The 25,116-nt window shown below is 40.0% G+C and overlaps 1 protein-coding gene across 1 annotated transcript in view; it reads left to right on the plus strand.

Moving 5' to 3' along the window:
* Positions 1-3,837: 3,837 nt before the first annotated feature.
* cfap157 (cilia and flagella associated protein 157) overlaps positions 3,838-25,116 on the plus strand; it is a 34,054-nt gene continuing 12,775 nt past the window's right edge. Inside the window, exons 1-3 of the mRNA XM_059993708.1 lie at positions 3,838-4,021; positions 20,285-20,556; positions 23,921-24,074. Coding sequence (XP_059849691.1) covers positions 3,894-4,021; positions 20,285-20,556; positions 23,921-24,074 — 554 coding nt within the window. The 5' untranslated portion in view covers positions 3,838-3,893. The remainder of the gene's footprint in view (positions 4,022-20,284; positions 20,557-23,920; positions 24,075-25,116) is intronic.

Below are 25,116 nucleotides of genomic sequence, written 5' to 3' on the forward strand. Positions count from 1 at the left end.
CACCTATTTACAACCTCTCCGTTTGCAGACAAGGTGCTGGAATCCCAAAGAAAAGTAAGTTACTTAACTGATGTATAGGAATCCACTGTAGAAAATAACTTAACTGTCGGTCCTGAAGAAAACCCCGTGGAAGAAACAACAACCAAGGAAATGCATAATCAGTGTATCCTATCTGATGAAAGAAGTATGGAAATTTTGTCAATCCCAAATGAGTCAAGAAAAAGAGATATGCGATGGAGTGTTGACAAGAAAAGACACCACAAATGAAAATTTTCACAAGGAAGAGCTTGAACTCAGAAGGTCTTCTAGACACAGAGAAAAACCCAAAACTCTAACAGATCCCGAGCTAGGAAATCCTACAGTGATAGTATTTCAGTTCCTTTTCCAAGCTCTGAGTTCAGCCATTTTAGAGTCTCTTCCAGATTTCACTTATTCTGAACGTCCTAAAACCATTACGGTGCAACCTGTAGCCGTATGCAAAAGGACTTGCGTAATTTCAAGGGGGGAAGCTATAAACTGGGTTAATTAAACACAAAGATGTAACGTTAGAAAACTCCACCTGTGCAGCATTGAAAACGAGTATTACCTAATTTTTAAAAAAAAGTGGAAAAAAGCTATGCAAGAACAAGATGTGGCAGATGCACTGCGGGAAAACGAGAGAAACACAGCAAACGATTAGAAACGAAAAATATGAACTGTTAGAAGTGGAATTAGTAGTGAGTATCTCTACCCTACTTACTTGAAAACCTGAGAGTGAAACCCCTGGAAGAGAGGTAATAGCGATAAAATAACTATTGAAGCTACAGCTATAATGAGATAATATCGGCAGAGACAGTCTCAACCGTGTCACTGGGAATTAATACAGTTAAATCACACCAAGGAATTTGGTCGGAGCTTTTTTCCAATACTTTTATTAGTTTCTACATAGAGGAATACAGAGTACAAGAGTATATAAGAGGTCAGAAAAGATATTAAAAAACCACCAATTACATTATATCAGTTCATAATAACAATTACATCACCCCGTATTCATATAAGTTAATCAATAGTTATTAAAAAGAAAAAAATTTAACAGCTGTTCAATAAGGAGAAAAGGTAAAATACCTTCTCATATTATAAAAATTAATAGCCAACATCTGTGTTTAAATAACAAATTGAAGGTGTTAAAAATAATTCAGAAAAGGTTCCCACAATGTTTTAAAGTCTTGACAAGATTCAGAAATTGAACAATGAATCTTGTCTAAATCTAAACATGACATAACGTCGCATAACCATTGAGCATGAGTAGGAGGAAGAACATTTTTCAATTAAACAAAAGCATCCTCCTAGCTATAAGAGAGCCAAAGGCAAAATATATAATTAATCAGATGCCTTCAGCTTAATATCTTGTCCTGCAATACCAAAAAGGGCTGTCAGAGGGTTAGGCTTAAAATTGTCTTTAAAAAGTAAGGAAAAAGTTTGAAAAACTTCCTTCCAATATTTTTCAAGAATTGGACAGGGCCAAAACATATGGATTAATGAGGCTGTCACAGTAGGGAGATACAGCTCAGTAAAAACAAGATAGCTTATCCTTAGTCATATGAGCTCTATGTACCACCTTAAATTGTATGAAGAAATGATGAGCACATAGCAATGAAGTATTAACCAGTTTAAAAATTTCATTCCAAGTTTCCTCAGTTTTTTATTTGTATATGTTTTTGAACCGACTTTCCGTGGATGGTCAGCTATGTCATTCAATGAATTAAGAAACAAGATGGCGAGCCACCCAAGATGAAGAACCAGTGTGGGACCGAAATGTTTCATGATGTAGCGGATTTAATACAGTTGGATGTATACAGTACATTTATTTTCATTCGAAGGATCTGAATTTGATTTTCTGCAAGAACTGATTATTCTTGCAAAGAGTTTGATAAGTTACTGAACAAGATTTACTTTGTTTAAAAGTTGTGATGTTGGAGAATTGTGAACTAAGTGCTGTATAGTTATATAATTTTTGAATTTCAATTTCAATTTGTAGACATATTGCTGAACTGAAACTGAAGTTAACCATAATACTTAAGAATATGAATTTAATTAGCTTTCTAAGTAATGAGGGAAAAAAGGAAAGGTTAGTCCGTAAGGTTAAAGGTTAATTCCCGCACATCTGCCCTCACCCCATCCACCTGCCACCCCACTCGGGATAGGGTTCCCCTTGTCCTTACCTACCACCCCACCAGCCTCCAGGTCCAACACATAATTCTCCGTAACTTCCGCCACTTCCAACGGGATTCTACTACCAAGCACATTTTTCCCTCCCCCACTTTTCTGCTTTTCGCAGGGATCGTTCCCTACGCTACTCCCTTGTCCACTCGTTCCCCCCCCCCCATCCCTTCCCACCGATCTCCCTCCTGGCACTTATCCTTGTAAATGGAACAAGTGCTACACCTGCCCTTACACTTCCTCCCTCACCACCATTCAGGGCCCTAAACAGTCCTTCCAGGTGAGGTGACACTTCACCTGTGAGTCGGCTGGTGTGGTATACTGCGTCCGGTGCTCCCGGTGTGGCCTTTTATATATTGGTGAGACCCGGCGCAGACTGGGAGACCATTTCACTGAACACCTACGCTCGGTCCGCCAGAAAAAGCACGATCTCCCAGTGGCCACACATTTTAATTCCACATCCCATTCCCATTCTGATATGTCTATCCATGGCCTCCTCTATTGTCAAAATGAATCCAAACTCAGGTTGGAGGAACAACACCTTATATACCGGCTGGGTAGCCTCCAACCTGATGGCATGAACATTGACTTCTCTAACTTCCGTTAATGCCCCTCCTCCCCTTCTTACCCCATCCCTGACATATTTAGTTGTTTCCCTATTCTCCATCTCCCTCTGGTGCTCCCCCCCCCCCCACCGTTCTTTCTCCCGAGGCCTCCCGTCCCATGATCCTTTCCCTTCTCCAGCTCTGTATCACTTTCGCCAATCACCTTTCCAGCTCTTAGCTTCATCCTTCCGCCTCCGGTCTACTCCTATCATTTCGCATTTCCCCCTCCACCCTCTACTTTCAAATCTCTTACTATCTTTCCTTTCGGTTAGTCCTGATGAAGGGTCTTGGCCCGAAACGTCGACGGTGCTTCTCCCTATAGCTGCTGCCTGGCCTGCTGTGTTCCACTGGCATTTTGTGTGTGTTGTTTGAATTTCCAGCATCTGCAGGTTTCCTCGTGTTTGCTCTAAAGGTTAGTCCTTAAACCTTTAAATAAGGGCTAGATCAAATTAGTTAGAGAAGTTGGAGTTACAAAGGTTATTCTAATGAGTCTCACTGATTCTAACTAAACAGAAACTGTTTTTTGTTTTATATCTGAGATTTGGAACCTAAACAGAATGTTGTAATTTTGAAATGTTCTTACTAATGTAAATACTTTGTATACAGTATCATGATTTTTCATCTAATGGCTTTACTGCCAGATGTTAAATTGGACGTGAAGGAACAAACTGCTTCGCAGCCGGCGTCCATCCTAAAGCCAAGACAAGTACAACAGGTCAATTTGCCTTTAATCCCACTCCAATTTGTGTCCTACCTCGTGGCTCCTGGATTAAAAACATTGACAATTGCAGGGCACCTTCAATCTTTTTTAATATTCTCTCTTTCAAAATGTACAGAAGGAGAAATGAAACATTGCTCGATGTCCTACTGAGGACATTTGCTCCAAAGTGACAGCGCTGAAATACACAAGAAAACTTTCAATAAAACTCACTGATCAATCGCACGTCGGCTGGGATGCGGCGATTAAATCTCGCGAGTTTCTACCTCGTGTGATGTGCGCACGCGTCAGAAACAGCCCGGTTGCCATGGAGCGGCGGGCGTTAGCAACGAGACGCGGACTGGGCCGGAGTGAGCGATCCGGCTGGAAACATGCCGCCCAAAAAGAAAGAGAGGTCCGTCTCCCCGGCCGCGGCCGGGGAGAAAGTGGAGCCGTTCAACGCCGTGGAGAAGGAGCTCTACATCATCCAAGTGAAGGACCTGGAGAGCAGAGTGAGCAGGTGAGTGGCGGAGGGTCCGACTGCGGGCAGCCGATGTGGGATGTTGTATGAAGGACAGAATTACCACGGGGGCTATCGGCGTGGAATGTAAACATACTGTAAATCTGCAAAGGTTTGCAGCTGGTGTTGGGGTTGTGGGTGGTGAGGATTGATATTGAATATAAGTATATAATAGGCACAGAAACTGAAAAGTATTAGGGACTGTCACAATGCAAAAATACTATAATGCTGAAATAAACGCTGGATTCAGATATACAGTTTAAACTAAGTACTAACGGTAACAGAACTATAGGTATTGGCTGCATCATAGTTTTAAAGCTGGAAAGTTGCAACTAAATTATACATCAGAGGTTTCTGCAGAAAATACTAGCAGAACCCCCACAAGTTGATGATGTCTCTGAACAGACATTAAATTGGAAAATGAGGTTTGGTTTGATGGCGTAATCCAGGATGATGTAGAAGAGTTAATGGAATCTCATGCCTATGGGGTTACAAGTGAGGATCTTTCACAGTTGGACCAGCAGAGATCACAAGATGAATAAGTTTGCTGATGACACCACTACTGCAGGCTGTATCAAAGGGGATGATGAATCAGCATACAGGAGGGAGACTGAAAAGTTGGCTGATTGAGTGAGAGGTTGTTGTTATTACACCAATGTCAATAAGACCAAGGAGTTGATAGTAGACTTTGGATGAGGGAAACCAGAGTTCCATGAATCATCTGAGGATCAGAGGTGGAGAGGGTCAGTAATCTTACATTCCTGGATGTCACTCTCTCCCAGGACCTGTCCTGAACCCATCATATAAATATAATTGTGAAGAAAGAATGACAGTGCCTCTACTTCCTGAGGAGTCTGCAGAGATTCAACATGTTATCAAAAGCCTTGGCACACTCCTACAGATGTGTTGTGGAAAGTGTGCTGCCCAGCTTGGTATGGGGACACCAATGCCTTTGAATGGAAAATCTTACAAAATGTAGAGGACTCAGCCCAGTACATCACAGGTAAAACCCTCCCAACCTTTGAACACACCTACGTGAAATGTTGTCGTAGGAACACAGCATCCATCATCAAAGATCCTTACCACCCAGGCCACTGCTGCTGCCATCAGGTAGAAGGTGCAGGTGCCTCAGGACTCAGAGCACCAAGCTCAAGAACAGTTACTACCCCTCAACTATCAGACTCTTGAACAGAAGGGGATAAGACACTCATTCTAATTCTAATGTTCCCACAACCAATGTTCTCACTTCAAAGACTCTTTATCTTATTACTTCATGTTTGCTATTTATTGATATTTATTTATATCTGCATTTGCACCGTTTGTTGTGCATTGATCCTGTTTACAGTTACTGTTCTATAGATTTGCTAAGTATGCCCACAGAAAAAGAATCTTAAGGTTGTAAGTGGTGAAGTGCATGTACTCTGATAATATATTTTACTTTTAAACTTTGAAGTTGTAACAAATATAACCACCACCACTGAATACCTCACCAAAACGGAACAAACTATCTAAAGGCAACAATGCCAATTTGGAGCAGAAATTTTAACATGACTGTTAAAAAATGTTGTGCTTTTCTATGAGAAGCTTCAAATCAAAGCCTTTTCAGACTTCTAGTAATAGTAATATAAAGAAAAAAACCTTCAAGGTTGTCTTTCCATTCAACAAGACTATTGGTGATCTGATTGCCACCTCAATTCTGAATTCCTGTCTACTCATGGTAATTTTGAAATATGTTAAGTAGGAGCAAGACTAGGTTGTTCAGCCTGTGGAGTGTCTCCATCATTCAAGGCAACCATGGTTGATCATCTAGCTCAATACTGGATTCCTGTTTTCAAACCCTTAATACAATTTGCATTTATCTGACTTAAATGCATTCTGTGTTCCTCTTCAAACCATCTGGTAGGGAAGTCAATAGGTTCAAGCTCCACTATCCTGTTCTCCTCCACACCTCTATCTTGCCTGAAGATGTTTTAATTATCTTCATCCTAAATTTGCTGCCTTGAAACTCAAGACTCTGACCCCTGTTCTATTGTCGGCCTCCTCTTCATTTCTATTCTGCCTATCCCTGTCATTATCTTGTAAACATCAGTTAGATCCATTTTCATGCAAAGTTGAAAGTAAATTTATTTATCAAATTACATGTATGTACCATATACAACAGCGAGATTTGCTTTCTTGCAGGCATACATAGAAAATCCGAGAAGCATGATAGAATCAATGAAAGTTTGCACCCAACAGGAGGAACAGACAAGCAAAGTGCAAAAGACAACAAACTATGCAAATACAAAAAGAAGAAAGAAATAATAATATATAAATAAGCAATAAATATCAAGAACATGAGATGAAGAGTCCTTAGAAGTGAGTCTGTAGGTTGTGGGAACAGTTCAGTGATGGGGTGAGTAAAATTGAGTGAAGTTACCCCCACTGTTTCAAGAGCCTAATGGTTGAGGAGTTATAACTGTTTTTGTTTCTGCTGGTGTGGGTCCTGAGATTCCTGTACCTTTTTCCTAAAGACAACACCTGTGTGATGATGGTCCTTGATGATGGATGCTGCTTTCCTGCGACAACTCTCCTTGTAGATGTGCAGGTAGTGAGGAGTGATTGATCGTGATGCACTGGGCTGTATCCAGTACTTTTTGTGGGATCTTGGATGTTGTTGTTTCCATATCAGGCTGTGATGCAACCAGTCAATATACTCTCTACCACACATCTGTAGAAGTTTGTCAAAGTTTTAGACATTATGCCGGATTTTCACAAACTTCTAAGAAAGTAGAGGTGCTGCTGTGTTTGCTTTGTAATTGCACTTGCGTGCTAGGTCCAGGACAGCTCCTCTAAAAAGGTAACCGGGGAATTTAAAGTTGCTAAGTTGCTGTCCCTCTCTAGTTGGTGGTGTAGTGGCATCAGTACTGGACTTCAAGGCAAGATGGTCCTGAGTTCAAACCCAGCTGGGTCCCGACCTGGGAGGTAGCAGTATTTGAGTGGAAGAAAGATCTACTTCCTTACCTTGCCATGAAAACCGTATGGACCCTGAGTTCACAAAGAGTCAGACTTTACCTAATGACTGAACAGCAACAACAAGTCCCTCTCCAGCTCTGATCCCCGATAAAGATTGACTTATGAACCTCTGATTTCATCCTCCTGAAGTCAATAATTGATTCCTTGGTCTTGCTGACATTGAGTGAGAGGTTGTTGTTATGATACTACTCAGCCAGGTTTTCAATGGTCCTCCTATATGCTGATTTGTCACCACCATTGATTTGGCCAGTGCTAGTAGTTGTGTAGTTAGCAAAGTTAAATAAGGCATTGGGGATAGGCTTAGCCTCACAGTCATAAGTGAGTAGAGTGGGGGGAGGAGGTTGGTGTGGGCTAAACACAGAGCTTTGTGCATTTTTAAAAAAATTTTTATTAGTTTTTCAAAACATTTTACAAATTAAAAACCCCAAATCCCAATGAGGAACATTAAAACAGTGCAAAATTAAGCATACAATAACAATATGCTACAAAGGCAGAGAATTTAGCAAAAAAAAAAGCACCTGAATTAAAGACAAGTAAGCTTAGTGTCCTCCCCAAGCCCCACAACACAAGAAAAAACAACAGCAACTCCAGACCAACCACAACACAATATAGAGAGTATAAGTCAGGACAGCCAAACTCCCAGACTGTGAATACACTCAGGAACAGAGGGTAATAATGCCTTCTAACAGAAAAAAAAGGAGCTGAAAGCAAGGGACCTAAAAGAAAAAAAAACCCTAGTCAAGAGAAAGGTTATGAAAATACTCGATAAAAGGTCCCCAGACCTTATGGAACTTTAGATCCAAATTGAGAACTGAATAATGAATTTTTTCGAGGTCCAAACAGGCCATGATGTCGTTAAACCATTGAGCATGAGTGGGTGGGGCAACATCTCTCCATCTGAGGAGGATCAAGCGGCTAGCCAGGAGAGGGGCAAAGGATAATATTCGGCATTTGGTCGGACCCAGAAATAAATCTGTCTCGCCCCAAAAACTGAACAGAGCAATTAAGGGGTTTGGTTCTAGGTGCTGATTCAGAATACACGATAACATAGTGAAGACATCTTTCCAGAATTTCTCCAAGCTAGGACAGAACCAGTACATATGGATGAGAGAAGCCACGCCCCTCTTGCATTTATCACTGAGCGGACTAACGCTAGGGTAGAATCGTGATATTTTAGATTTAGACAAATGGGCTCTATGAACAATCTTAAACTGTGAAAGGCAGTGGCGAGCACAAAGAGAGGTTGAGTTAACCGATTTGAGAACTGAATCCCAGCTCTCCTCAGATAAGGAGATATTTAAATCCTGCTCCCAGGCCATTTTGATTTTATCCATGGGGGCCCGACGTAAGACTGCTAGTTTATCTCGGATGATTGATATTAAGCCTTTACCTAGTGGATTCATGGAAAGAAATAGGTCCATAGCATTTTTCGCAGGCATTTCAGGAAAGTTAGGAATTAAAGGAGCAATAGAGTGTCGGATTTGGAGATATCTGAAAAAATGAGCATTGGGCAGATTGAACTTAGAGAGCTGCTGAAAAGAAGCGAAGCGATTATCAATGAAAAGATCTTCAAAATGTCTAATGCCCTTCCTATACCAAACCTGGAATGCTGAATCGTATGTAGTAGGTAAAAAAAAAGGTGATTATGAGCAATAGGGCTGGAAACGGAAAACCCCTGGAAACCATAGCATTTCCTGATCTGAGCCCATATGCGCAAAGTGTGTCTAACAAGAGGATTAGCTATTGATCTGGGCAGACTACCAGGGAGTGCAGAGCCAAGAAATGCAGAGATAGATAATTCTTTAGTGGAGCTCAGCTCCATCGCCACCCAGTTAGGGCACTCGGGTTGGCCATGGAAGAAAGACCAGAAGGTAGCACAAGTATATTAGCTGCCCAATAATATAAACGAAAGTTAGGTAAAGCCATGCCACCCTCTTTTTTTAGATTTTTGGAGATGGATTTTATTAATTCTAGCGCGCTTATTCTGCCACAGATATGACAAAATAATAGAGCCTAAGGAATCAAAAAAAGATTTAGGAATAAAAATTGGGATAGACTGAAATAGATATAAAAATTTGGGAAGAACATACATTTTAACAACATTAATACGACCTACCAAAGACATAGATAGAGGTGACCATTGTACCAGACTCTGTTTTATAGCATATGAAAGATTGGCAAAGTTTTCACGAAAGAGATCTTTGAACTTCCTTGTGACTGTAATTCCAAGATAAGTAAATTGATTATGGACTGCTTTAAAAGGGAGATCATGAAATGTTAGTTCTTGTGCTTCTTTATTAATTGGGAGAAGTTCACTCTTATGTAAATTAAGTTCATAGCCAGAGATCTGGCTAAACTGGTCAAGAAGTGAAAACATTAGAGGTAAGGATATAGACGGATTTGAAAGAAAGAGTAATAAGTCATCAGAATAGAGAGAAAGTTTATGCTCAACACCCCCTCTCCAAATCCCAGTCAATTCAGGGCAGTTTCGAAATGCTATCGCCAGAGGTTCCATAGCCAAATCAAAGAGAAAGGGACTTAAGGGGCATCCCTGGCGGGTGCCACGTTTGAGATTAAATACTTGGGATTTCTGAAAATTGGTTAAAACAGAGGCAGTAGGACACAGGTACAGCAATTGGATACAAGAGATGAAACTTTGGCCAAGGTCAAATTTTTCTAAAACTGCAAAAAGGTAGTTCCACTCTATATGATCAAATGCTTTCTCCGCATCGAGGGAAATAACACATTCAGGAATCCCAGTTGGAGATAAGTATAAGATATTAAATAAACGCCGAATGTTAAAAAAAGGGAAACAGTTTTTAATAAAGCCTGTTTGGTCATCAGAGATAATGGAGGGAATGACGGTTTCTAATCTATGAGCCAAAACTTTAGCTAAGATCTTTACGTCAACACTGAGCAGAGAGATCGGCCTATACGAGGAACACTCTGTTGGGTCTTTGCTCTTTTTTTAAAAAAGAATAATAGATGCCTCACTGAAAGAGGGTGGCAATTTGGTGTAATTAAACGAGTCAGATAATACTGAAAGTAACTGAGGAGAAAGAAGAGAAGAGAATGATTTATAAAATCCATCAGGTCCAGGAGATTTCCCTGAGGATAGTGCAGAAATTGCAGTAGATATTTCTTCTAGTGACATAGGCGCATTGAGTTTGGCTTTGAAATCAGATGAAAGTGAGGGGATATTCAGATTCTGTAAAAATTGATCAACAGAGATATTGTCATTCAGAGATTCAGAGGAATAAAGCCGAGAATAAAAATTTTTAAATGCGTCATTAATTTCTAAATGATCCGATGTAAAGTCTCCGTTCTCCTTCCGGATCTTTGTAATATGTTGTTTGGCTTTGGAACGCCTCAGCTGATTGGCTAGGAATTTACCAGACTTATCCCCATGAATGTAAAGGCAACTCTTGCTTTCGAGAAGTTGGCGTTCGACAGGTTGAGTGGACAGAAGGTTAAATTTAGTTTGGAGTCCAACACACTTCTTGTATAATTCAGGGTTCTTAGTTTGGGCATATATTTGATCCAATTCTTTAATCTGGTTAATGAGGTCTAATCGATCTGCACGGGATCTTCTGTTGAGATTTGCTGTGTAAGAGATTATTTGCCCCCTCAGATATGCTTTCATGGCATCCCAGACAATCTGGGATGGCACTTCAGGTGATGTATTAGTGTTAAAATAAAAGGTTATCTGATCCTTAATAAATTTTTAAAAATCATCATCCGATAGTAAAGTTGAATCAAACCGCCAGTGTTTATTCCTCTGAGGGAGACCAGGCAAATTCAGAGAGAGAGTAATTGGGGCATGGTCAGAGATCAGTATACTCTGATAGTCACAAGAGTGGGCAAATGGAATAAGTTGGTTATCGAGTAAGAAATAATCAATTCTAGTGAAGGTATGGTGAACATGTGAGAAAAAATAATAATCTCTCTCCGTAGGATGGAGGAAACGCCATATATCAGAGATACCATAATTAGAGAGAAACGATTGGATAGCTAAGGCAGATTTAGTAGGTGGTCTAGTAACAGAGGACGATCGATCCAAATTGGGATCTAACCAACAATTAAAGTCACCATCCAGTATAAGAGAGTATGAGTTTAAGTCTGGTAGTGAGGAAAAAAACTGTTCAAAAAAATTAACATCATCAAAGTTGTGGGCATACAGATTTGCTAGTGCAACTTTAGTGTTACATAGTTTGCCAGAAACAATAATAAAACAGCCATTTATATCAGATATTTTATTATGGATTTCAAAAGGAATATTTGAGTTAATAAGAATGGAGACTCCCCTACCTTTAGCGGTAAAGGATGAATGAAAATGCTGACACGCCCACTTTGACAAAAGCCAGGAGTTATCGGAACAACGAATATGAGTTTCTTGAAGGAAAGCAATGTCAGCTTTGAGTTGTTTGATATGTGAGAATACCTTCCTCCTTTTAACAGGGTGATTCAATCCCTTTACATTCCAGCTCACGAATTTAAGTGCACTAGCCATTATCGATTACTAATGTATAAAAGGCAGAAGGCATATAAAAAGTCAAGCAGTACAATAGCAGTCTGGGAGCAGAGAAGTAAACATAGATTCATAAAATCAGCACCTATACATGTCCTGAGCAATAAAGAGATATAATATATACAGTAAGTGATGTTGGAACTAGAAAATCCACCCCACCCACACAACCCAAAACTAGACGGCTACCAAAACAAGTAGCTAGCTCTACCAAAAAAATTAACCCAAATACAACTTCCAGATCTGTATCATTAACAGCAGTTCCATATAAATTCTATAATAAATAGTAACTAGTTTATGCACTAAAAAACATAACTACAGATTAGAACACCTTCTGCAGGAATATAAAACTTAATACAGAGAAAATCGGAAGAGGACCAAAACTAACCTACCAGCGAAAAAATTATAGAAGAATAAAGTAAGAGAAAGGGAAAAAAAAGGATAAAAAAAGGAGAGGAAGGGGAAAATTATAAATTCAAGACGAGTATTTATCAACCATTTACAGAGAAGAGAGAAAAAAATTCAGAAATGAGAAAAAAGGGGTGAAGAAAAGAAAAAAAGTATAATAAAATAAATAAATATAAAAAGAAGGAAAAATAGATCGGCAATTAAACTGTGAACCAACAAACAGGAAGGCCTTCACTGAAGACTTCAAACCTCCAAAACAAATTAAAGTCAGTTGTAGAACTCTGTAGATAAAGTTGTACAATAAAAGATAGATTTCACACACACCAAATCCAGGGAGAGATTGTCAACAGCCCTTAGAGTTTCGGTGAATAATGTCTGAATGATTCAAGTAAAGTCTGAGTCCAGAAAAAGTAATTTTACCAGGAGAAGTACTTATCCACCATTTTAGGAGGTCTGATTGGGTTCCGAAGATGGCTGGATAGCCGGAAGACTTGCCACAAATGCTTCAGTTTCCTTGGCTGACTTAAACCATTTGTATTTCCCAGTGTTAAGTTTGATTCGTAGATCAGCAGGGGAACGAAGCAAAGGTTTAAAACCACGATCAAAAGGCACTTTCATTGCGCCTTTAAACTCAGCGCGCATCTTTAAGGTCTGGGGTGCAAAATCTTCCACAAAGCGAATGGTTGTATCCTGGAAAATAAAAGAACCTCTGCGACGTGCCTCTACGATCAGACGGTGTTTTACCTGGTATTGATGGAAGCACAAGATTACTGGTCGCGGGCGATTGCCCAGAATTCCGGGGGGAACGTGGACCCAGTGTGCCTGTTCGAGCTCAGACGGGTTCGGGAGCAAATCTTTCCCGAATATCTCACAGAGAAACTCGGCGAAAAACTTCACTGTTGATCCCTGTTCGGTGGCCTCTGGCAATCCAAGAATTCTAAGATTGCAGTGTCTGCTGTGATTTTCGAGATCCACCGTTTTGAAAAGGAGTTTGTTACACTTTTCCTCCAAGCTGGAACGGAGAGTCTCCAAGTATCGAACACGACTTTCTAAATCTTCAGAAGTCGAATCGATGCGAGATAAGTGTTGGGCATGTTTGCCCACCTTGTTGTTGATTTGATCAATCTTGACCTCCAACTGTTTGAAAGTGGTTTTGAATTCCTTTAAGATTTCGTCTCGGAGCTGACCAAGCGCAGCCAGGGTCACGTCTGAGAGAGCCGGAGCTTCCTTTCTCCCGGATTTAGAGCTCTTGCTAGACATTGTAAGTTAGAGGTGTTCACAGGCAAGTAAGAGGTACCGAAAAAGTTCCCGACTAAGGTTTAAAAAATGGAGACATTTAGTGCAAAGATAGCGACAGTAACGGAACAAAAGTTCGGAGCAGCTAAGCAATCGCCATCTTACCGGAAGTCCCTGCTTTGTGCATTTGTGCTGATGGAGATTGTGGAGGAGATGTTGTTGCCTATCTGAAGTGACTGGGGTCCGCAACTGAGGAAATTGAGGATCCAATTGCACAAGAGGTCTTGAGGTCAAGATCTTGAAGCTTGTTGATTAGTTTTGAGGGGATGGTGGTATTGAGTTGACTACTGAGCTGTTGTCAATAAAGAGCATCCTGATGGATGCATCTTTGCTGTCCAGCTATCCCAGGGTTGAGAGAAAAACCAATGAATTGGCATCTGCTGTGGACCTGTTGTGCAGGAGATAATATGTTTCATCACCAACCTCTCAAAATACTTCATCACAGTGGATGTAAGTGCTATTGGATGATTGTCATTGAGGCACGTTACCACATTCTTCTTAGACACCAGTATAATTGAAGCCTGTTTGGAGCAGTTGCTTGCCTCAGACTGTGATGCAAGAGGTTAAAGATAGCTCAAATAAATTTAAGCCTAATCTCATACAGCAGGCCTTCTATTCCAAGAATTAATTTGATTAACCTTTGCACTCTCACTTATCCTTGAGTTAAGACATCAGAATTATACAGAGTACCCTGTGTGATCACACAGATCTCCAAGGCCTGACCAGGTTTATCCAACAACACTGTTGGAGGCTGGAGAACAAATCGTGGGGGTACTGGCTGAGATCTCTTTAGCCTGGGATGAAGTGCTGGTAGACTGGAGGGTAGTGAAAGTTGTGCTTTTATTTAAGAAGGGTAACAAAGAGAAACTTGGAAACTATAGGCCTCTCAATTTAACGTGTGGTAGGAAAGATAGTGGAGAAGATTCTGAGGGATAAGATCTATGCCTGTTTGGAAAGGCAAGGTTTGGCTAGGAGTTGTTAGTGTAGCTTTGTGCATGGAAGATCATGTCTTGTGAACATAACTAAGTTTTTCAATGAGGTAATCAGGAAAGTTGATAATGGGTAGAGTGGTAGATGTGGTTCAAATGGAGTTGAGTAAAGCTTTTGATATTAAAGTTCATATGGTAGGTTGCTTGGGAAGGCTAGATCACATGAAATCCAGGGACAGCTGGCTAATTGGATATGCAATTGGCTTGATGGTGGAAAGCAAAGGTAATGATAAAAGGTTGTTTTGTGGACTCGAGTCCCATGGCTAATGGTGTGCCTCAGGATTTGGTGCTGTGCTCATTGTTGTTTGTCATCTATATCAATAATATGGATAAGAGTGTTCAAGGTATGGTTGTAAGTTTGCAAAAGGCATTAAAATAGGGGTATAGTAAACAATGAAGAAGGTTATCAAGAATTACAGGGAGATCTTGAGTGGGCCAGGGAATAGCAAATGGAGTTTAATTAGGATATGTGTGAGTCAGTGAATGACTAGCACAGATTGAAAAAGAGTTAGCCAGCTTCAGAATCCGTGTCCCATCTTCCCATATATAAGTCAAATTGATTTCCTTCTCCCAGTCCTGTTTAATCTTAAATAAAGGACGCTTATCCCATTGTAATAATAAATTATAAATTCTTCCAGTAGAACCTTTCAATGAAGGGTTCATATTCATAATAGTATCTAACAAGTCAGCCTCCAATATGTAAGGAAAATTACTTAAATATTTTTGTAAAAAATGTCTTGAAGATATTGTAAAAAGTGTGAATATGAGAGAGAATTCTTATTGACTAATTGTTCAAAAGATATCAATCTGCTTTCTTTAAGTAAATCCAAAAAAGAATTAATACCTTTATTTTTCCAAAGTAAAAAAATTGGATCACTCCAAGAAGGTTTAAAAAAGTAATTAAGATAAATTATACTACAAAGTTTGAATTTTTTAAGATTAAAAAAATTGTGGAACTGGATCCAAATTTGTAAAGAGTGCTTAACCACAGGATATAGGTTACCATTTGGTTACCATTTGACGAAGGAGAGACTTTCTAAAATATTTCCCAATGTTGACAAGTATTGTGATACATATAAAACTGAGATAGCTACACTGACACATATATTCTGGACATGTTCTATATTAAAACAGTTTTGGAAGTCAGTCTTTTTGACAATTTCTAAAGCACTCAGAATCAATTTACAACCTAATAAATTGACTGTGCTTTTTGGAATAATTCCTCAAAATATCCAGGTATTTCTGTGTCTGACCAACATGTTGTTGTGTTTGTTACATTGATAGCTAGGAGGGCCATCTTGTTGAAATGGAAGGATATATCAGTTCCTACTTTGCCACAATGGTTCTCTCAAGTAATGTTGTGTCTTAGTTTGGAGAAAATTAGAAGTCGAACCTTTGAACCTTTATTTGATTTTGAGAAGAGATGGGGCTCATTTGCTCGTTATTATCATTTCAGTTAACTGATAGATTTCCTCCATGATCTAAATGTAAATTTTTTTGATATATCTTTTTTTCTTGCTGGCGGTTTGATGTTTGTTTTTAGAATGTTTTTGTATGACGCATGGCTCCGGGGTTGTACCTCCAATGGGTTTCTTTTTTCCCCTCACTTTTCTTGCTTAGTAGGGTTTTTTTTTATTCACAAAATTTTCAATCCTTAAGATAATTTCCTCTTTTATGAGGCATTGTAAGTGTTGTTACTTTGCTGTACTTGTGCTATTTTTGAATAATAATAATAATAAAAAGATTTGAAAAGAAAAAGGATATGTGTAAGGTATTGCATTATGGCAAGTCAAATCCAGGTAGGTCTTTCAGATTGAACAGTAGGCACTGGGGACAGAGCAAACTTGGACTACAAATGCTTGGTTCACTGAAAGTGGAGTTGTAGGTAGAGGGTGGGAAAGAATGATTTTGGCATGTTGACCTTCATAAGTTGTATAATAACAGTTGTGAGATCATGGTGCAGTTATATAGGGTGCTGGCGAGTCTGCAGTTTGAGTATACTGTTCCCTGCTGTAGGAAAGATATAATATGTTTTACACTTCTTCCAGTTTAATTACAAGGATACTTCTAAGACTTGAGGGACTGCATTATAGGAAGAGCTTGGACAAGCTAGGACTTTATTTTTTAGAGTGTGGGAGACTGAGAGGTGATCATAGCCATGTATAAAATCGAGTGGCATAGATGGGGTGAATGCACAGAGTTTTTGCCCAGATCTGAGGTATGAAGAACTAGAGGGTGTAGGTTTACAGTCATAGGGAAAAGATTTAAGAGGAACTTGAGGCATGACTTTTTTTTACACAACGGTGGTATCTTTGTGGAGTCAGCTGCCAGAGGAAGTGGGTGAGGCAGGTATACAACAACCTTTAAAATACAATTGAATTGGAAGGGTTTAGAAGGTTTTGGGCCAAGTGGTGGCAAATTGGATGAGCTTGGACATGGAATTTTGGTTGATGTGAACCATTTGGGGCAAAAGGCCTGTATGACTGTGGAGGGCTCCACAACATTGCAGTAAACTCTCATGTTCAAATCGTGTTTCTATGACAGGAAGTAATGTTTGCTACTTTAACTACCTGTTCACCTGCATTTCTCCTTGCGTTGACTGGTGCATAAGAGCACAAAGTCTCTTCATACATCAGTGCTTTTCAATCTTGGATCATGGGTAACCTATTTATCCAATGTTATACTGCGTTAGAGTATTTTTGGACCACTTGTTCACTGTATGTTAGTTGCTTTCAAGCCTCTTAACATCCTCCTTTATCCTTTGCTGAAAAGGAATTATCTACTTCTGCCATGATTGGTTGCATCACGACCTGGTACGGGAACATCAATTCCCTTGAACAGGAGGAAAAAACCTACAAAGAGTAGTGGATAGACTCAGTCCATCACAGAGAAATTCTCCCCACCATTGAGCACACCTACAAGGAGTGGTATCAAAAGAAAAACACCATCCAGACCGTCCTCTCTTCTCGCTGCTGCTATCAGGAAGGAGCCACAGGACCTTTGAATCAGCTTCCAGAACAGTTATTACCCTTCAGTCATCAGGCTCTTGAACTGTAACCATATAACAATTACAGCACGGAAACTGGCCATCTCGGCCCTTCTAGTCCATGCCGAATGCTTACTCTCACCTAATCTCACTGACCTGCACTCAGCCCTTAACCCTCCATTCCTTTCCTGTCCATATACCTATCCTATTTTGCTTTAAATGACAATACCGAACCTGCCTCTACCGCTTCTACTGGAAGCTCATTCCACACAGCTACCACTGTCTGAGTAAAGAAATTCCCCCTCATGTGTTACCCTTAAACTTTTGCCCCCTAAGTCTCAACTCATGTCCTCTTGTTTGAATCTCCCGTACTCGCAATGGAAAAAGCCTATCCACGTCAACCCTATCTATCCCCCTCATAATTTTAAATACCTCTATCAAGTCCCCCCTCAACATTCTACGCTCCAAAGAATAAAGACCTAACTTGTTCAATCTCTCCCTGTAACTTAGGTGCTGAAACCCAGTTAACATTCTAGTAAATCTTCTCTGTACTCTCTCTATTTTGTTGACATCTTTCCTATAATTTGGTGACCAGAACTGTACACAATACTCCAAATTCAGCCTTATACATTTATATAAGCTATATGTATAAGGCTATACATAGCCTTGTACATTTTTAACATTACATCCCAATTCCTATACTCAATGCTCTGATTTATAAAGGCCAACATACCAAAAGCTTTCTTCACCACCCTATCCACATGAGATTCTACCTTAAGGGAACTATGCACCATTATTCCTAGATCACTCTGTTCTACTGCATTTTTCAATGCCCTGCCATTTACCGTGTATGTTCTATTTGGATTATTCCTACCAAAATGTGGCACCTCACACTTATCAGCATTAAACTCCATCTGCTATTGCTCAGCCCACTCTTCTAACTGGCCTAAATCTCTCTGCAAACTTTGAAAACCTACTTCATTATCCACAACGCCACCTACCTTATTATCATCTGCATACTTACTAATCCAATTTACCACCCCATCATCAGATCTAGAGAGGACAACTTCATTCATCCCACACTGAACTGATTCCACAGTCTGTGAGCTCGCTCTTAAGGACTCTATAACTCGTGTTCTTGAGTGGAAACTAATGTTTACACTCCCTTCTCATTGTAGTACTCATGTATCTAGCAGAACACCAACACCTGGCTATTTAATCTTACCTGGGGCCCAAATACCACTGCCAGGTGAAATGGAAATCACTTGTGCCTCTTCCTATTCAGTGTACTGTACTAGGTGCTCTCCTGGAGAAACCAAATACAGGTAGGATGACTATCTGTCAGAATGCTTCCATTCTGCTGGCAAGTGTGATACTAGCTTCCCGTTACCTATCACTATATACACTACTGTGCAGAAATCTTGGGTATCTATATATATCTAGTGTGCCTGACATTTACACTGTTCTGTACTAACTTTATGTATTGCACTGTACTGCTGCAAAAAAAACAAAAACAAATTTCATGATGTGTGAATGATGATAAATCTGATTCTGACATGGGGCTCTATTGTGGACTGAGAGTGGGAAGGGGGCAGGAGGGAATCATAGTTGGGGGTAAAAGGGGAAGGGAGAGGGGAAGGATTGAGGAAACACTGAAGAGACATTTTGTAATGATCAATAAGCCAATTATTTGGAATCAAATTACCTTGACTGGTGGCTCAGACTCAGGGCTGGGTGTGTCTGCACCCATGCTACACGTGAGGAACTTTCTAACTTCACACATTACAGCTTTTCTCTGGACATATTTGCTGTAAGATGTGGTGAATATTCTGTTTTCATTTCAGATTTCCAGCATCTGCAGTGTTTCAGTTCTCAACGTTGTCATTGTTGGTCGATCTTTACCCCTGTGTTGTTGTTATCTAATTTGCATCTCCAGAAAGATCAGTTGTGATTGAAAATCCTTCTCCATCCTCTAAAACATCAACCTGAAATGTTGACTCATTCTCATTCCATAGATGCTGGGTGACCTGCTGAATATTGCCAGGATTATTTTGCTTTTAATCCTTGACTGAATAGTGATAATTGATTTCTTACATGTCATTTTCTTTGGTCCTTTGTGTACCCACTCCTCCACTCCCATCTGATTTGGACCCCAAATGGGATTAGTGCTTTAGACAATGGAAGACTTCTTGATTTTTTTTTCATCCTAATAGTAGAAGCTGTAAATTTGAAATATAATCAGAAAATGCTCCACAGGGAAGGCAGTGTTGGTTGTTCCCTGCAGATGCTGCCAGTTATCAAAGATTATAGGATGTTTAGATATCAGTACATTTGAGGAATCCAGTGTAAATGGCAGATTTGCTGAGGGATGCTTAAGAAATGCATTTTGAGACTGCATTTTCATCTTGTGAATGTACTAACAGTACCTTTTGATGTTTTCATTTGATGGTCTGTAAACTTGGGACCTGCTACAACAAGCAGTTTGCTAGAAGCTTTTTACCATGGACTTTAAAAAGAAGCTGCTAGCTGTTAACGAATAAAGATTTATTCTGATGACAAACTTTGCTGAGCTAACAGGTTTAAGTTGATTGCCTTTAAATGACTGCAGGCCATTGTGACCCAAAAAATATTTTAATCAGTTTTTGTTCCGTGCAACGCCACGCTGTCTCTCAGTCTGAACACTGCAGTTTGTGAGTGTTGAGTGGAAACCAGACTTGGGTGTAGTGTTCACTAATATTAATACTTAGTCTTATGTCTGAAGCTTATTATTAGCTTTGAAGACCAGTAGATGTTGATTAGCACCAATGGAACTGTACCCGTATGTGAATTTGTAAATCAGAGCATTTCTTGTAAAACAGAGCTTGATTATGGTTCCTACACCACCTGTATTGTAGGACAAATGGTTCTGCTGTAATAATCACAATACTTTGTGTACCAGAAAATTAAACTTTTTCAAATATTTATAAATAATAAAAGTTACTGAGTATATAATATGCATTCTTCCTATCTATTTCAATAACACACATTAACATGATACTGTTAAGGTACCAACGGAGACTGGATGAATTGGAAGTGACAAAGACCGATTCTGAAGAAAAGCACGAACAACTTAGCAAAGACTTGCAAGATGTTATTGCCTATCTGAAGAAGGGCCTGAATCAGAGAATTGATGAGATCACTGATCTGAATGACAAAGTAGATGATTTGATACAATCCAAGGAAACTGAGAAGGAGAGATACGAAGCTCAGTTATCACAGATGCGTCGAGAGTTTCAGGAAGCTAAGGATCAACTCACATCAGAGAACATGATTTTAGGTACAGAATATGAGGTTTTATTTTTATTAGGCAAAAACATTTTGTGGATGTTCTGATGAATAACCTTTAGTTGTGTTAATGTTTGAGAGCTGAAGTGGAGAATATTTTTGTCATTGCAGTCATTTTCAGAATTGCAATCTGAGTGAAAAGCTCTTGCCCACCTTGTACCCTCTTGTAATTCTTTTTTTTTTGTATTGTACTATGTAGTGCTAAATTAAGGGTATATTATTCCTAACCAAACTTGTTCCTTGCCTGGTTTCAATTTGTAGGCCAAAGAAAATAACATTCACACTTTCAGCCTGTGGAAAGGAATCAGCTGAGATTTCTCTTTCTGCTCACTGACTTGTAAAGAAATCAAAGTTCCCCACATTATATCATTGACCAATGATCTGACTTGGAATGAAGTCAGCATAAGGTGGATGGTGGCAGCCTTTTTTTTTCCAGGGTAGTGGGAGGGAGGGAGAAAACAGAGAACTATCGACCTGTCAGCCTGACATCGGTGGTGGGGAAGATGCTAGAGTCCATTATTAAGGATGAAATAGTGGCATATCTAGATAGCAGTGATAGGATTGGGCCGAGCCAGCATGGATTTACCAAGGATAAATCATGCTTGACTAATCTGTTGGAGTTTTTCGAGGATGTAACCAGGAAGTTAGACGGGGGAGATCCAGTGGATGTAGTGTACCTCGATTTTCAGAAGGCATTTGATAAGGTCCCACATAGGAGATTGGTGGGTAAAATCAAAGCTCAGGGCATCGGGGGGAAGACATTGACATGGATAGAAAACTGGTTGGCAGATAGAAAGCAAAGGGTAGCGGTGAATGGGTGTTTCTCGGAATGGCAGGTGGTGACTAATGGGGTGCCACTGGGCTCGGTATTGGGACCATAGCTGTTTACAATTTACGTCAACGATTTGGATGAAGGCATTGAAAATTACATCAGCAAATTTGCTGATGATACTAAGCTGGGTGGCAGTGTGACATGTGATGAGGATGTTAGGAGAATTCAGGGTGACTTGGATTGGCTGGGTGAGTGGGCAGATACTTGGCAGATGACGTTTAATGCGAATAAGTGTGAGGTTATCCACTTCGGGAGTAAGAACAGGAAAACAGATTATTATCTGAATGGTGTAGAGTTACATAAGGGAGAAATACAAAGAGATCTAGGAGTCCTTGTTCATCAGTCACTGAAGGTGAATGAGCAAGTGCAGCAGGCAGTGAAGAAGGCTAATGGAATGTTGGCCTTTATTACAAAGGGAATTGAGTACAAGAGCAAGGAAATCCTCTTGCATTTGTACAGAGCCCTGGTGAGATCACACCTGAAGTATTGTGTACAGTCTTGGCCTCCAGGGTTAAGGAAGGACATCCTGGTTGTAGAGGAAGTGCAGCGTAGATTCACGAGGTTAATTCTTGGGATGTCTGGACTGTCTTTTGCAGAGAGGTTAGAGAGACTGGGCTTGTATACGCTGGAATTAAGGAGATTGAGAGGGGATCTGATTGAAACATATAAGATTATTAAGGGATTGGACAAGATAGAGGCAGGAAATATGTTCCAGATGCTGGGAGAGTCCAGTACCAGAGGGCATGGTTTGAGAATAAAGGGTAGGTCATTTAGGACAGAGTTAAGGAAAAACTTCTTCTCCCAGAGAGTTGTGGGGGTCTGGAATGCACTGCCTCGGAAGGTAGTGGAGGCCAATTCTCTGGATGCTTTCAAGAAGGAGCTAGATAGGTATCTTATGGATAGGGGAATCAAGGGATATGGGGACAAGGCAGGAACTGGATATTGATAATAGTTGATCAGCCATGATCTCAAAATGGCAGTGCAGGCTCGAAGGGCCAAATGGTCTACTTCAGCACCTATTGTCTATTGCCTAAAACTAGAGGCACAGATGGGGTGCTGGGAAACGATTTGAAAGGGACCTGAGGGGCAACTTTTTCACACCAAGTGTGGTAAGTATATGGAAAATCTGCCAGAAGAAGTGGTTGAGGTAGGTACAATAATATCAGTTTTATTTTACTTTATTGAGCTACAGTGCAGAATAGGCCTTTTGAGCCACGCTGCCCAGCAACCCCCATTTTAACCCTAGCCTAATCACGGTACAATTTACAATGACCAATTAACTTACCAACTTTAGACTGTGGGAGGAAACCGGAGCACCTGGAGGAAACCGATGTTGTCACAGGGAGAACGTACAAACTCCTTACAAACAACACCAGGCATTGAACCCACATTGCCTGTGCTGTGAAGTACTGTGCTAACCACTACACTACCATATCGCCCATGGATAAATGCGTGCAAGAGCAAGACCTAGTAGGATATGGCCAATGCAGGCAATAGGGACTAGATGGGTGGGCACCATGGTTGGCATGGACTCAATGGTCCAAAGAGCCTGTAACTGTGCTGTATTGCTCTATTACTATTTAACAATACCTTGGTCTCTTTTTGGTGTCACTAATATTTGCTCAAATTCTCTGTCTTTTTTTTCCCTCCCATGCTGGCTGGCATTGCAGAAGTTCTTTTCTCAACACTCATTGCCTTTCAAAACTCACATCATCACCAAACAATATAGATGTTTTATCTGGTTCATGTTATTGCACTATCGCTATCCTTTTTGCTCCCCAAAGTCTTTTGCTGTTTTAAATTTCTCCATCCACGCCTTTTATCATCTTCAGAGTTGACTATACCTTACTATCCTTGCACAGTCTCTATATCTTTGTCTCCTTCTGCTCCCTGTAATACAACATTTAAAAAACCCTTCCATTCCTTCTCCCTAACTTTGGAGCCACATCCTGAAGTAGAAATGCTTCATTGCCTTGCATCCCTTAAGGTGTACATTACTGACCATGTGCCTGAATAGGCCATGTGGCCCCTTGAGTTTGCTCTGCCATTCATTCAGCAAAGTCATGGCTGAGTTTGGTACCTCATTTCCTTTGTGCCTTTTTCCATTTCATGGTCACACATGTTCCTTGAGCTATTTGTGCGCAAAAACTATCAATATAAGCATTGTATAGTGCCTAAGCATCCACAGCCTAAGAAAATAGAGAATTTCATCCTTTTACAACTGCCTGCCTGGATGGGCAACCTGTAATCCTTGACCTATCTCAAATGCTCCCTCATTCCAAAGTCTCCAGCTGCACTATTCCTAATCAGCATGGCAGGGGAGAAATCTCCCCCAACATTTGGGCAAAGGCATGTAAAGTAGTAACTTTTTTTAGGGAAGTTGTGTTTGTTTTTTTTTTAACCTATAAAACTCTTAGGATATTGAAAAAAGGACTTAAAGTAGTTTCCTAATTAATTTGTGGTCGAAGTGCCACTGAATTGGGTTGTAATGCGATTTTGAACAAAAATGCTGATTTTTTTACAGCTGGAAAGCTTGATGCTCTGGAGGAGTTTCGAGTTCAAAAGGATGAATTGATGGCAAAGTTTGCTGCACTTGAACAGCAGCTGAAACAACAGGAGGAAGAGCACAGTGATATCATTTACAAATTGGAGAGGAGGGCAGTGATTGATAAAGACAGGTAAAAGCTTTCATCTTGTAGCTAACAGGATGTCTCTGCAAGTTGCACAAGGTGGCGCAGTGTATTTGGGCACAAACAGAATGGTGACAGGCAGCTTATTGATTGTAGGCTATTGCAATTAGTTGGATACTGGTTGATTGTGCTTAGACACTTGTCATCAGGGACTAGGAGTGGAAACCTTAAGTAATACACAGTGAGCTGAAGCATATTGTAACACCTTCTCATTACTTGGAAATGGGTAATAAATTATTGTGGTGGCAGGGTAATGTATGACGTTTTTCTTACATATATTTTGCCCACCCAGTCTGAAAACATTTGCTGCTGTGACTGGTTGCCTGAAACATTAAATTTAAATTCCTATTTGAACAGTTTGATACAATTAAAACATAGTGTTTGTGCAATTCCTGGATATTCATTTTTTATTTCCTTGAGTTTTCCATAACTGCACTAAAACATTGGTCTGAAAATTGGATCATTGTCAAATCTGATCAATCTTGTGGATCCCCAGTACCCCCAAAACTGCTGGATTGATTGCCAGGGTCTGAAGAAATTTGCCATTGCGTTTTACAGACCTGAAAATTAAAACTGCATATTTTGTTTTTATTTAAAATTTCCAGAAAACACTGCGGGAAAAACTCAGCCAGATATGCAGCAAATGGACGATGGATTACAGACCTGAAATGTTGACTCTTTCTCTTACCATAGAATGCTGCCTGACAAGATCATTTGCATCCATTAATTTCATGTTGCATATGTAGATCCCTTTGCTATATCTAATCAAAGTCAGTATTTACCAAGTAGACTAAGCGAATTCTGTGTCTCCATGTGCATGATCAAAGTGTTTAATATTAACTTTGGATGCATAGGCATTACAGAGGAACTCAGCTAAATAGTTTGATTTCAGGAAAGTGTGAACATATACTCCTTGCCTGCCAATTCGAGCTGCATGTTTATCATTTTTGCATTATAAGCCAGTTTCAAGACATGTAGCTCATTTAAAGTTTGTTTCCATAATGTCTCAGTAGTCCTATCTGCAGCAAAG

The sequence above is a fragment of the Hypanus sabinus genome, chromosome 18 (assembly GCF_030144855.1).
Source record: "Hypanus sabinus isolate sHypSab1 chromosome 18, sHypSab1.hap1, whole genome shotgun sequence".
Lineage (NCBI taxonomy): Eukaryota > Metazoa > Chordata > Chondrichthyes > Myliobatiformes > Dasyatidae > Hypanus > Hypanus sabinus.